We start from the raw sequence: 13999 nt of genomic DNA on the forward strand, positions 1-13999 counted from the left end.
TCAGCTTTCCCCAGGAGCCCATACTGTATTTTGCGAAGAGCAAAATCCCCTGGGTTTAGGATTCGGTGTCCATCTGCTGATTTAATGGGTGCAAAAAGGCTTCCAGAGTGAAGAAACCCAACCAAACCCCTCTCCCTGGCTCTTTACTCAGGCCCTAAAACACCACCCGGGGGGACAGGACGGCTCCGCTCCCTGCCCAGCCGCGTCGGGAGCGCGAGGGTTTGGGGTGCGACGCCAGGCTGGGGCACCCAGCCAGTTACCTTGTATTGGAGTCTGAGCCTGGGACCCAAAGTGGCTGGGGGTGCTGAGGGATCCGCGGGGGTTGGGTGTTGTTGGGGTGACCCTCATGGACTGGCGCAGCCGTTCCAGCTCCCCGTAGCGGTCGGTGAAGGGTTTGGCTTGGTCTTCTAGCTTTTGTCTGTGCCCTGGAACACGATAAGAGAGTCTGGTATCTGATCAGTTACCCTTTGGCTACAGCACCCTGGTTACGCACAAAGTCAGCATAGCCTTCGTCTCCGCAGTTTGCTATTATTCACGTGGGGGTAACGTGGTGACCCCGGCAGAGATTGGCTCCCTGGAGGGCTTCGCGTGGCACACGCATGTGGGAAGAGCTCACGGTTCGGACAGATGAAGCCCACTGAAAAAGAGACACAGACAGACCCATGCCAGAGGTCTGCCACATCAGCATCCGATCGAGGAGCAGGATGCAGGTACCAGGGTCGGGATGCCCTGTGCTGTACCTGAGCCTACACCAGCCTCACTCGCTCCAAACAAGGAGACAAGCCACAAAACCCCATCTCCTGGCAGGGTGGTGACTGGGCAACCAAAGAAACATTGCATTTTCAGTATTTTCCACAGCTCAGGGCACACAGAACAAACTCGTCTTACTCCAGCCCCCACTCCAGCTCTGCACACCCAAGGGGGCTGGAGCAGTTCCCCCTGGTACCACACCTTGGCCACCTCACTTTACTGCTTTCTGTTCCTCTTTTCCTACCAAAAAAACGGGGAGACAATTCACCTACCTCCCCCGGGCAGGGCAGCACCTAACGAGGGCTTGTAAAGCACTCCCAGCTCCTTCGGTAGCAGCTGCTGGCACAGGGCAATAATTATTAAATTTATGCTAATTGCCCCGAGGTGAGAGGCACATGAAATACACTTGATACATAACTTTCGCATTTTACTATATTAATCATCACTGAACGGCTTCACTCTCTCTCTCTGGGCCCGATTCCAGTCTCAGTTACACCCGCACAAAGCTGGAGGGGCTCCAGGGAAGCCAGAGCCACTTCGGTTTCACATCGGCGCCAGGTTCAGACCTTGGCTTCTCCTCGCTGTGTACCTGTGGCAGCCAGGGACGGCAGAGCAGCACCCCAGGCTCTTTGCACCTGCCATGAAAGGACCTTCCCAAAGTGATGAACACTTTATCCTGGTGTAATTGGGAGCAGAGCCCGAGGCACCGCCAGGGAGGTGGGAGAGGAGCCAGGAAGAAACCCTGGTGCAGCTCTTCTGAGAGCTGGGCCTTATCAGATCCAGCTCCACGGCCCAGCTGAGCCAAGCGTGGTTCTCAGCAGCTTTTAAGAAGAAAAGTGATGCATTTGAAAGGTGAAAAACGCAGCCACCTCTTGCTCGCACCCCCCTTTCCCTTCCCCCACACATCTGCGTTAGCGTGAGCTTGGTGGCAATTTATAGCAAAGTCACAGAAAGTCCCCAGACTTCCCCCTCTTTAAATTCTGATATCTCCTGATCTCGCAGTTGCTTGGCTCCTTGTGCAGGCTGCATTTGCCAGGCTGTGTGCAGAGACACCGGATGGCTGGGATGAGAGAGGGGAGCATCAGCTCCGGGGGGAGACCCTGCACTCCCAAGCTGAGCCACGGCATCGCTCCATGGGCACCCCAACAACAACCCACTGCAGCCACAGCTTTTGAGGGGCTTTGACCCTCCCCTGGGAGCTCCACATCCAGGTGAGCCCCACAACCTCCCTCCCAAAGCTCTAAAATCCCCAGACTGTGCAAAACTCCAAACCGAACCAAAACGCGCTGACGCCAGAGAGCAAAGCTCGGTACCAAAGGGCTCCCAGCAGAAAGCAAAACCCAGCGCTATTTTGAAAATGTGTTTTCCCTGCTGTGTGAAGCAAACCGAGGAAACCTCAAATCAACACCATCAACGATCTCCTCTCATCTCCGTGCATCCCCAGACCTCGGGCATCTCTGCGCTATCTGAGGGCCTTTGGAGACGTGAGCAGCGTCTGTCACACCACGTTGGTGCTTTTCCTGAGGGGGAAAGCCTGTGCAGCGAGGCATCTTGTTTAGGTCCAGATTTTATCCTTTTCATATACATTTGAGCATAGAAGAAGAAAATTAGGTTTATGCTTTTCCTTTAACCAGTTCTCTCTGGCAGAGCTTAGCAGAGAAGCCAAAACGACTTCAAAGACCAGAGAAATTTAATGGAAATTAAGTTTTCTGCCTCTATCTCAGCTGAAACCCTATCCTGCGGTAGGATCTGGCATGTGACGGGGAAAATCCTGAAAAATAAATCAAGTGATCTCGATGCTGATAATGTTTTTAAAGATTATTCAGCCGTACGGTGTAACCGAGGGCTTCATGTGGCTGCATCATGCTGCGCTGAGGTTGCTCGGGTCCCCGGGGCCGTCTGAGCGCGGGCACAGCCCCGTGGGGTTTTTAAGCCTCGAGTAAACAGCCACACTGTACTTACACCCTCTGAAAGGGGCTGGTTTGTGGGGAGACCCAGCAATCACCAGCAAAAAAAACCCCAAAAACCTAAAACTCGCCTGGTAAAAAAGAGACAACTTGAAGCAAATAGAAGTCAAGGCAAACGCAGGGGTTCGCTGAGGAGAGCTGCGGTGGGATCAGGACCCTTCCCCGCTCTCTTAGGCCCTCTTTAGTTCATTTCCCACCCCGTCTCTGTGAGTGGGACCTGGCAGTGCTAAACCCCATGAAAAAAGGCAGGGAATGGGTTAAAAACCACCAGCTTGGCCTGCCAACCCGCTCTGGTACAGGCTGTCTCCCCAGGACTTCCTGCCGCTTGTCACTTTGAGCTGGGGACGTCAGACCTTGTCACGCAAGAGAGAATTGCTATTAATGGGTTTCTTTCATCAGAACAACCTGAGCTTTTTAATTTCTGCAGCGGTTGGCTTCATTAAAAGCCCTTCCCCATCTACCCGCAGCTGTCACGGAGAGGAAACCAGCGCCGTCAAGTGAACAATAGCTCATACCTTGGCGAAGAGGAAGGTGGTTTCTAGCTTAACCCAGGCACTGACTCAAAGCCTCCCGAGGCCGGTGGGCGGATTTGCAGTTGACTTCAAACAGCTCCAGACCTCATCCCAACCAATCTGCCCGAGAAGCCTTAGTCACCCCGACCTGCGAATTTTGGGGCATGAAAGCTGCTGTCAGGCTGGAAATTTTTGCAGCGCATTTCCAGCTGTGCTAGCGCTGGCTTGCAGGTCAATATTTATGGAAACGACAGCCCTTACTGCTATAAAACGATGCCAGCTACTGACCTGAGGCACTTCTTGTCAGCAGCGCAAGGGTTTTAACGCTGGATCGGGTTTCCGAATCGGTTAACTCCGATATTGAACGTGACACGGTGTAAACATTGACAGATCACCTCTGATCCTGATGCAATAACAAGATCCGTATCAGCGTATCAAACAAACGATGCCATTGAACGCTTCCCAGCTGGAAGAGCCGATGGGAATTTGACACTTTAGGCCAGTAATAAGGAGCATACTGGAAGTTTTGGATGTTTCCTTGGAATGCAGACAGCGAAACAGTGTGCGCCGCACTGGAGCTCAGGCCCTCCAAGTGATGATTTAAAGCCATGTTTTCTGCATTAAAACATTTCAAAGACCAAACAGACCCTGCTTTTCCTTCCAGGAGCACACAACCTGATGTGGCTCCCGAAACTGGGACTAGGATGGGGTTTCCCAGCAATGGAGGCGGTGTCCGTGGTGTTCACCAAAAGCAGCTTATTTCCCCCAGTTACTGAGATGCAGACTCTAAAGTTGATCAAAGGTGGAAAGGGGGTCCAGGAACTTCATGGCTTGGGTGATACCAAAATCTCAGAGCAAGCAGATTCAATTTGAAAAAGCAATCTGGGGTGCCCGGGGGTCCCTGTTCCCCAATTTATCTGTGGTTTGTTGTAGATGGGGTTACAGTCAGGAGAGACAAGGAGCAGCACAGGCTGCTCTGCAACCTCGGATTTGGGTGTCACGTCTGCCCCTGTCCCCCACCATAGCCCTGTGGTACCAGAGGACAGGAGAGCAGATGGTGGGAAGTGGTTTGGCCCTCCCCAGGCGTCTCGCTGCGAAACACTGGCCGCAAGCTGGAGCGAAGGAAACGCGTTTCGGCGCAGGGGGGATGTTCATTAACACAGACATTTGCAGATCATTTCCTTAGCTCCACCGAGGAGGAGACAAGAACCAGGAGACAGGAGCGTGGGCTGGGACAGCAGCTCAAACCAAGGCATCAGTGGCCACAGAGGCCACCACTCGTCCACCCTCAAAGCAAGGCTCTGAGCATCCCACTGGCAAGTTCCCACCATCCCACACCCAAGGCTCTGCTCAAATATTCACAGCCAAACTCGGTGGCGTAGCCAAGATGGAGCTCACCCATGCAGCACTCAACGCAGTGCCTTGGTACCTACACATCCATGAGAATGGGCCACAAGAAAGCAATCGGCAGTGGATAGAACTCCAGCTCAATGCACAAAACACCTTTCAAGTCCCTCTTGTAGCCCTCAGAATAGGTAACTCAGAAAGACAACTTGAATTTGTTGAGTTTGTTCCCAGTCTCAGCCAGATTATGGAGTCCCAGTGTGTGCTCCAGAGAAGCCAGACATGAAATGTGGTGCTCTGGGCACAGCAGCCTTGTCTCTTCCAGCAGATGTTGGGGTGGTTTCATCCCTGCACACCCATAACACAAGACAGGAACACCCCCAGGATTTCCCTGGAAACCCACTTGGGCTTGAGACTCACCATGGGGAACTCCCAGCCAAGAAGAATTCGGTGGAGCCCCGGCTGAAAGAGGGAAGGGAGGACAGCGTGGAGATGGGAACGGGGCTGCCCACAGCACCCGCAGCTGGGAGGGACTCAAAGATGACGTCTCCATGGGGGACGATGGAGAACTGCACCGAGCTCCGGTGAGCGGCAGCAGCCGCTTCAACCCACTTCGAAAAGTCAAAGCCCAGAAGTTCACAGGAGGAAAGCGTTAGGAGGAACCGTCTCTTCTGCTGCCGAACAAAGTCAAGCACAGATAACTCATTATTCACATGTTTGAAGTTGGCCTGCTTACGCCATTTGGAAAGAGAATCAGTCACGGCGAGGCTTTGCTTTGGTTTCCTCTGGCTTTCGTGAGACACTACCGCTACTGTCTTCCTCCAGCTTGGAGAGAAAGGGGAGTGTGTCGCAATGCGCCCCGGCTCGCGTGTCCTGGCAGAGGACTTACACCGACTCCAACAACGAAAGGAAAATAATATTGAAAGGGGTGAGGCAGGGGGGGGAGAGAATTAGGAGAGAGAAAAAAAAAAAAAATAATAATAATAAAAAAGGGCTGCTAATTTAGAAAGCTTTTTTAGCTGGTGGTGGTCTGAGATGAATTGGCTGCCTCTAAAAGGATGAAAATAAATATCCCTCTTTTTGAAGGAAATAGGCTGGCCCGGGGCCAGCTGGCAGGAAGCACAGAGATATGTTGCATTTACAGTAGGTTTTTTGCTGTCTGAAGCTCCAGCAGCGGGAGATGCTCACTCGAGGCAGCCTGGTATTGATTATCTGGTGCTGCGAGCTCCCTGTCCCCCCTTGTTTGGGGGTCACAGCCCCTCTGCCCCCCTCCCTGCCCACCCTGCAATGGGGGCAGCTTCTGATAAACCCTACCATGGTCTTTTATTGCACTGGGAGACCCCAAAACCAAGCCTTTTGGAAGGCAAACAAAGCAGGGCATTAATTCAGAGAATTATTCAGAAATCTGGGGTAGTATTTCCAAAAGCTCCTGGGATGAGAGCGCCACGGCCCGTGTTGAAATTCAAAGGAACATCGCACCCAAATTTCCACACGACTTCAGCACAAATCCCTGAAGGACACGGGCTCCCCATTCTCAGGGTTTCAGTGCAGAGACTGAGTCTTTCTGGATTTGCAAAGTATTTTACAGCACAAGGAAAGCTGGAGGCATTCTCAGCAGCAGATTGGGTAAAATTAATCAGGTTTAAGCATCTAGCCTGCTTGTGCTTCACTGAAAATCCCCGCAAGTGCTTTCCTGCATCTTCCCATCCTTAACGACCTCTGGAAATCTGGCTCTGAGACTGCAGAGTGAATTAGGTGGCTTTTAAAAGTTTTGACCTGAAAATTCCACCGCGCGTGTCACAAACCAGCAGATGGGGGCACAACTGCGGGAAACGCAGCGGCTTTCAAAAAAGGATGCAAAAACCACCAACATCGGCGACTTCTCTGCACTCGCTCCCGTTTCCAGGAAGGCAAAATTCATTCATGGGGCTGCGATCCAATTCTCATTCAGCAAACCCCCCGGTTCGAAGGTTCTGAGGCTGGGTGCCTGGAAGGGAGCAGAGGGATCTCCAGTACACCCAGCTCCCCAGTACACCCAGTATTGCCTCAGTCACCTCTGAGATCAGATTTTCTGCTGTCACCTCGCAGATCAGTGGAGTGGTGCCAATTTGCAGCGAGTTAATGCCTGCTATCTAACAACGCGAAATGGGACCCGCGCCGTACCAGTATAGCTGGTTTTTCCCCAGTTAATAACCAGTTCCATTCGGGCAAGCACATCACATTCCTTTGGGCGACACTGGTTGAGGATGCTCTGCCCAGGACGGGGAGGACCTGCCGGGTCCAGACCTGTGTAAGGAATGTGCCGCAGTGCAGCCGATGGATACAAGCTGCATCCAACGCTGCAAGGCCCGGGGGCAGCCGGTCCTGTGCTCTTGGGAACACAGCACAACTCAGATCAGCCCCAAACTTACCAAAGGTTTGAGGATGCTGAGCGCTGGGTTTCCTCTTTGCCCTAGGATGGAGCCATTTGAACATTCCACTTCCAGAGACAGGTTGGGATATTGGGTAATTACGGCTTTGCCAGCACGCCCAGCACAACGCTATAAGCAAGAACCCTCAAGCAATGCTACATGTATGGCCCTCTTAATCCTCCCTGCAATGCTGCTCCTCCAAAGCCAAAAAAGCAGCTCCCCTGCGTACATTTTTGGGATGTACTGGGCTGGGCACCATCTGCTCAGCACCTTCCCGCTCCTCAGTGCAAGGGTTCAAAGGCAGAAATGGGCACAGGGGATGCTCTCCACTCGCTGGGCCCCTTTTTTCCCTGCCCCCCATCCCACTGCAGTGCGTAAATTCACTGGAAAGAGTAAGATAAAATAATGCGAAATCATGTCTGAGCACCTTCCGCTGCAGGATATGATTTATCTCTGGCTGATTGCAGAGCAGGTGACTGCTCTCCGGCAGCGGAAGAGAAGGGTCTTAGGAACTAAATTTCATCTCACTCTGAGTCAAATCCTCTTCCTCCCTTCGCCACATCATTAAAGTGATTGGTTGCACTGATAAGCCCTTTCGAGAGGGAGAAACGAGATGTGTCCTGCCCTGACATCTGATGTGATCTTGTGGTTTTGTTCGATAGTTCTGGTCCTTTAGCTGTTGTCTTCCCTGAAATGAAACTTGCCTTTTAGCACCGACTTCTTTTATTTTGTTCTCTCTCTTTTCCGATCCGTGACCCTTCGTGATGTCCTGAGCTTGCAGATCCCCGAGGGAAGCGGGGCTGTGTTGCATTAACAACCCTGCAACGCGCAGTCCCAGCTACAGCTCAATAAACCCTCACCAATGACAACCTCCCCATACCTGCAACGCTCCCACACCACCCAGCAGGTCATGAGATCCACTTTACAGATGGGTAAACTGAGGCATGGGGCAAAACACTTCCCCTCTGCGAAGGAGTGAAGCTCACCGCCGTCTTTGCTGCGATGCTCCCAAATACTCCTTTTTGGTACCGGTGTGTCCCATCACCTGCGTCCCCAACCCACTCACCCCTTTGCCCTGCACCACTGGATCCTGTAGGAATTTATTTTGCTGTTTATTTGCACAGCACCCAGCAAAACTCACCCCTGCTCCTGGCATCGAAGCGCCACTGACAGCCTTCAATGAAGCTTAATTCTCCAAACATCCCCATCCACCAGAGGATCCTTTTGCTCCAGTTTCACCTCCTCTACATCCGCGATCGATGCCCACTTCTCCGATTCCAGTTTGTTTTCAGAGCCAGAGCAGGAACAGATCTGCCTCTTTCACCCCAGCTGAGAATCCTGCCCTGGGGTTTTCCCCCAAAGCTTTCAAAAGCCCGAGGTGGAGCAACCAATTTAAATGGAGATTTCTTTGTACCGTGCAAGCAAAACCAGTTTCCCTGTTCTGACCCTCAACACTGCTCCGCTTAGAAAATATTGGTAATTTTTAAGTGAAATTATTTTGAAGTTAGTATGCACCAGGTGATTATAAAAGGAGAGGCGGAATTTACTGCAGACAGCAAATAAAATAATTAGAGAAGTGAATTTACGGGAGCCCGTATAATTTTGGTTGCACTGTTAATAATTCTGCTGAGGCCGGGATTACAGCCTCGAGCTGCAGCACCAGAGGCCCCGGCAATGCAAAACCATCGCTTGGAACCCATTTGGGTCCCTGCTCTGCTCTCCTCAGGAAGCCCCTGGCACTGGGTGTCCCCTGGGGTGTCCTCATGCCCCACCGAGGGGTGAATGGGTCCCATATGGGGCTGAGGGTCTCACACAGCCCAACACATAGACAACCCATGCTGGGCTCCTCTTCTCCCCGAGGGGTTTTTATCTCTGGTTTTACCCCCAAGCCAAGCCCCCCGTCTCCCCCTCGCGTTGTCTGTGTAGGAAGGGGTTAACAGGGCAGCAGCACCTATAAGAAATTAGGGGAGGAGGCAGTTTACCATAATTACTTGCCATGCATGTATCAACAGCAGCCCCAAACTGCCTCTGCACGAAAAACGATGCCCTGGACGGCCTCGGCAGATACCAAAGGGTGCAAATTTTCCCCCCGCTGGGATCAAAACACATTAGGGATGGGAATACAAACACAGAAAGGCTCCGTCGCAGCAAGTACCGATCCTGCATGAACTGGGGAGCCCTGAGCCTCTCACACTGGTGTCTCCTCATCCCTCTCTACCCCAGAGGTGCAGTGATGGCACCAGTGCTGTGCCACCCTCCCAGCCCCTCGCCTCAGCCAGCGTTTGCTTTTCTTTTCTCCCCATCCAGATTGCAGAGGGGACGGGGAAGGGTGGGATGGAGCCGAGCAGTCTCTGTGCAGGAGGCACAGGGTGGCCCGAGCATCCATGAATGCCCCATCGCAGGCACCAACAACCCAACAGACAGCAGAGAAAACACCAATAAGACTAAAATATTAAAATGCCTTGCGTACCCACTGAGGATTTCCCATGTTCGTCTTGTTTCGGGACACTCCAAAAACCCCTATGCCCCATCCAAAGCCTTTTCACATCTCCAGGTTGTGTCCTCTGTGAAAAGCAGAGACCACGGCTTCGTCCAGCAAAACCAGAGCCTGGAGCACAGCTGGGTTTAGCCTCATGTCCCCAAGCAGCATCATCCCCTCCTAAAATGCCCAAGGGCCATCACAGGGAAGCACCAGGGCCCGTCCCCACCACCAAAGGCGATGCCGAAACTCCTGGGTGATCGCATGTGGGATTTTTTAACCACCCATCACAAAGGGCTGCCCTGCATCCTGAGCGGAATTAATAGGAAGCGAGAAATCGCCACTCAGGATTTCCTCCTCTTCCTCTCCAGAGAAGGGGACAGGTGCGGAAAAGTGGGAAATCAGCACATTTGAAGCACCACATTTTAAATTAGAACAAATTATAGCCATTTTACAGTGACAACTGCCCAGGAAGTGGCGGGATCATTTATTTATTTAAATGATCGTGCTGGTTTGATTGATTTAGTTGTGTTTTTTCTTTTTCTCTTATTTTTCCTTTTTCTTGGTCATTTCCTTTCTTATTTTGTTGTTTTCCCCTGCTCTAATTCCCAGACAAGCTGGGAAACGTCTGTGTATTTGTATCTTAGCTAAGGACAAGCAGGGGGAGTAAAACAAAAGGCCCTAATAATAATAATACCCAAAACTGTCACCCCACGGGAGCACTTCAGCACCGAGCCTGATTTTAATTACAGAACCATCTCGACTTCCACAAGGAAGCCTTTTTGCCAAGATAAAGATCCAAAATCGCACAACCCTGGCACCACGCAGCCCCCGGCTCCCATCGAGAAGCCCGAGACCGTCCAATAATTTATTCCCCTTTTTTCCAAGCACTTGCCAAAGCCATTTCAAACCTCCGAGGGCAAAAGGAGCACCAAACACAGGGTTTCACCATCCCAAGCACACCACAGAGTCCCTAAATTGCCCCTAAATTGCCTGTAACCCCATCTCACTGCCCTGCTCCCTCTTCTTCCCCCTCAGCTTCAAAACAAAAATACTTCAAATCATAGCAAAACCATGAGATAACCCTTATTTTGCCCAGTGTGGATTTACACAAATCACCCCACAGCACAGGTCCACGCGACAAAACATCCCGATTTTGGGGTTTTTTGGCCAGCCAAAATCCCCACTGGGCTGGGGGGCAAGCGATGGCTTTGCCAGGGGGTTCCCAGCATCGGCCTCGCTGCCTTTCCCAAAAATGATGGCAATTTCCCTTCCAGCACAGTGTGTGAGAATTAATGGATCAGTCACTTTTCTTGGAGGTAACAGGAACGTTTCTGCTTCATCTTTCTCTCTTTTTCCTTCCCCCAAAAAATGGTGCAAATGAGGGAAGCCCTAACGAGACGCTCTTTGCTATAAGCAATTACCAAGGAGCCAGAAATCTCACCAGAAGCCAGCAATGCTTCTGAAGACATCACAACCCAAAAGTTAGCGAGGAAATAACCAACTCTGCAATACATTAAACACATCATTTTGTACTTTTGACGGCATTGAAGCCATTAAGGCATGAAAATATGAGACTGCTCAAGGAACCAAGTTTGTGCAGAGCTTCGACGCCCCAGGAAAAACAAACAGGAGCCACGGGGGAGCCTCCGCGGTCAAAATCCCCAAATCTGAGCCCAAAATCGGGCGTCAAATTGGGCAGGATGGGAGGCTGGAATTAGGGCAGCGCTGTCTTATAGGGGACGCCTGGCGATTTCCAGTTGTTAGCATCAAATTGGGGTCCCGCAGAGCTAATTCTGATGAAGAGGGTGGAATATTGCACCTCTCCTTCCTTCTCTGAGTAAAGCAGGTTTCAGTTTTGCTGTTTCTGGTGGTAAACCTGCAGGGATGGGGAAAAGCATTGGGGAGGTCGCTCGCCTCACTAGCGTGGTCCGGAGCATCCCTTTTCTCTTTAGGCTCACGCTGGAGCATCCACCAGGAATAAAATAAAAGAAAATAACAGGAAAAAAAAACCCAAACACAGGACTCCTCTGAACTTAAAAAAAAATTAGATTCAGATGCACTTTAAATTTAAAAAAAAAACAAGTGAGAAAGGCTTTTTCAGGGTGGTTTGTGGCCAAGCCGGGGTTCGGGGAGCCGGGGTGGCGCTGGGCGTGGGATGAGAACCGAGATGGAGGTGGCGAGATAGGGGGTGTGGGCAGCAGTGCCGAGGTGTGTCCAGGCAGGACGGGGTGGTTCAGGGCGCTGCTGCTATCAGCCCAGCTCCGAGATGGGTCGAGAAGCCGCAGCGAGGTACGAGTCATCCCCAGCAAGGGCCGGTACAGCCCCTGCAAGCTGGAAATGTCCCTGCAGCAGGGCCAGGGGCACCCGGGGCTATGGGCATCCTCCTCCCGCAGCACCCCAGTGGTAAAACCCTCTCCAGGCTGGATTTACAGACAAGATTTCCCCTGTTCTCCCAGGTTTTTTGCTATTTTACCCCATATTTGAAGCCGAGAGCCTCCACTGCACAGGGTGCAGCCTTGCACCCACCGACCACCAGCATCCCAAGGGACACAGATGCCACTAATGCGGTGCTCAGGCAGGGATAGGGGTTTGCACCCTCTGCTGACCCCAGATTCTCCATTTCCCAGCCGTAAGCTCTCAATTTCCCAGCCATGGGGAAATGGGGGGGCAGGCGGGGAAGGAAACCCTCACCCAGCTGGGGTTTTCGAAAATATGAAAGCAAAAAAGTGGCGATTCGTGGAAACCACTTGGAGCCGTGGGAGGTGAGAAGCCTTTCCACCCACCGGCTACGTGCTGCTGTTAACAGGGGAACGGATGTTTGGGACGGTGGCCGCAGGGCTGTCCCCAATCCCAGCATGGCCCCGTTGCTCCTTCCCCATGAGACATGGGGACAAGGAGCCTTCTGGGGAGGAAGCGTGGCCAAAGCACCAAATCTCCAACACACACATCGAAAATGAGCAGCACAGGAGGCAGTGACCACCATCACTGGCCAGCATTTGACTGAGTGGGCAACCAGGGGGGACATGGGGACCCTGCTGCCCCTCACCCTTCAGGGCTGGAGACCCAAGCCACAGCCCTTCCTCCTCCTCACCCTTCATCGTTCAGCCCATGAATGTGGGGTGTAAGAAAACCAGCTCCGTTCACCCAAATCAAACCTCAGAAAAAGCAACTTGACACTCCAAGCTCCCATTGACCCAGGAGCAGACTGAACATCCCCAGAGAGCTCAAAATTAATTCATTTTCCCATATTCAGCCTCTTGTGGATTATTTTGCAGGCAGCCGTGGATGCGAGGTGGCTTCGCACCAGCGCTGCGGCTCGGCCGCGTCGGGCTCTTGCTAAATAAAGAGCTGCAGAGAAGGGGGGGAAAAAATTTAAAAAAAAAAAAAAGGAAATTCCACAGGAAGTTCAAATATTTTATTACTTCCTGTTTGTACAGAGTATGTCAACACTTGGCACCCGCTGCGCCATTTGTTTAGAGCTAAGGTGTCAACTTGAAAAAATGTCCTTTTTCTCTCCAGATCTGACCCAGAAAGAGCCTGAACAGAAGAAAAAATAAATATTTTGGAGCGAGCTAGCGGGGCGCTTTGGAGGGAGCCTCACGGGGGATGCTCAGGGACTGGCGGAGCAGCCCGCATGATGGCGCAGCCAAAGCCGTCACCGTTATCAGCCCCTGGCGCTGCCCCTCGCTTGGCCGTGGGTTCCTCAAATGAGCACCCTTGGGTGTCCCCAATACCGAGGTTCAGCTCTCCTGGTTCCCCTCATCCTCCAAACCCCACAGGCGGGTTTGTCACCCGCTCCCCTGCGATTTCTCGCCTGTTTCGACCCGATTTCATGCTCCTCAGAAGTTTTTCTGGGCGCAGCAGCGGTTAAAAGCCTCGCTCAAGGGCTGGGCTGAAGCGATGGGACAGGGCTGGGAGATGAATGGGATGCTCAGAGTTGGGGTGTGGAGCTGCCCCCCGGCCTTTCTGACCCTAAAACTCCCCAAGAAAGATCACTGGAGGAATTTCACCGCATCTGAGAAGCCGATGCCCAGGGCTTTCCCAGGATACCAGCACAAATGGCCAATTCTTTCCAAATTAAGGTTGTTTTTCTGCCCGCTTACACCAGCCCCAATCCTGCAGCCACCACACACCGCATCCTGCTCGTTCACAACACCAGGAGGGGGGAAAAAAAACCCCATATATTTTTACTCATACACATACACATGCATATATATGTGTGTGTGTGTATTTACATATATATATATGTTAAAAAAGAATATATAATATATACACACATAAAAATTGCAATTCCGGCTGGCAGCCCCCATGGTGTTTGGCCAAGGTGGTTCACCGAGGGGTGCCATTGCCTGGGAGCCACCCAGTGGCAGCTCCACCGGGAAAACCACGCAGGGACCCAGCCCGGACCATTTTATAGCCAATATTTCCACACCAAGGGTTTCTGCAGAGGACTGCAGGGATGGAAGGGCAAATGGCATGATTTAATTAATTTTTAATTAATTTCAGGTTCATTACAAAATGCAAACGAAGTGT

At 51.9% G+C, this 13999-nt stretch overlaps 1 protein-coding gene across 1 annotated transcript in view; it reads right to left on the reverse strand.

Moving 5' to 3' along the window:
• Window positions 1-260: 260 nt before the first annotated feature.
• LOC104548852 (runt-related transcription factor 3-like) overlaps window positions 261-13999 on the reverse strand; it is a gene marked incomplete at both ends in the record, with an annotated part of 20189 nt that continues 6450 nt past the window's right edge. The window contains 1 exon segment of the mRNA XM_010194981.1: window positions 261-425. Coding sequence (XP_010193283.1) covers window positions 261-425 — 165 coding nt within the window.

The sequence above is a fragment of the Mesitornis unicolor genome, unplaced genomic scaffold (assembly GCF_000695765.1).
Source record: "Mesitornis unicolor isolate BGI_N332 unplaced genomic scaffold, ASM69576v1 scaffold39661, whole genome shotgun sequence".
Lineage (NCBI taxonomy): Eukaryota > Metazoa > Chordata > Aves > Mesitornithiformes > Mesitornithidae > Mesitornis > Mesitornis unicolor.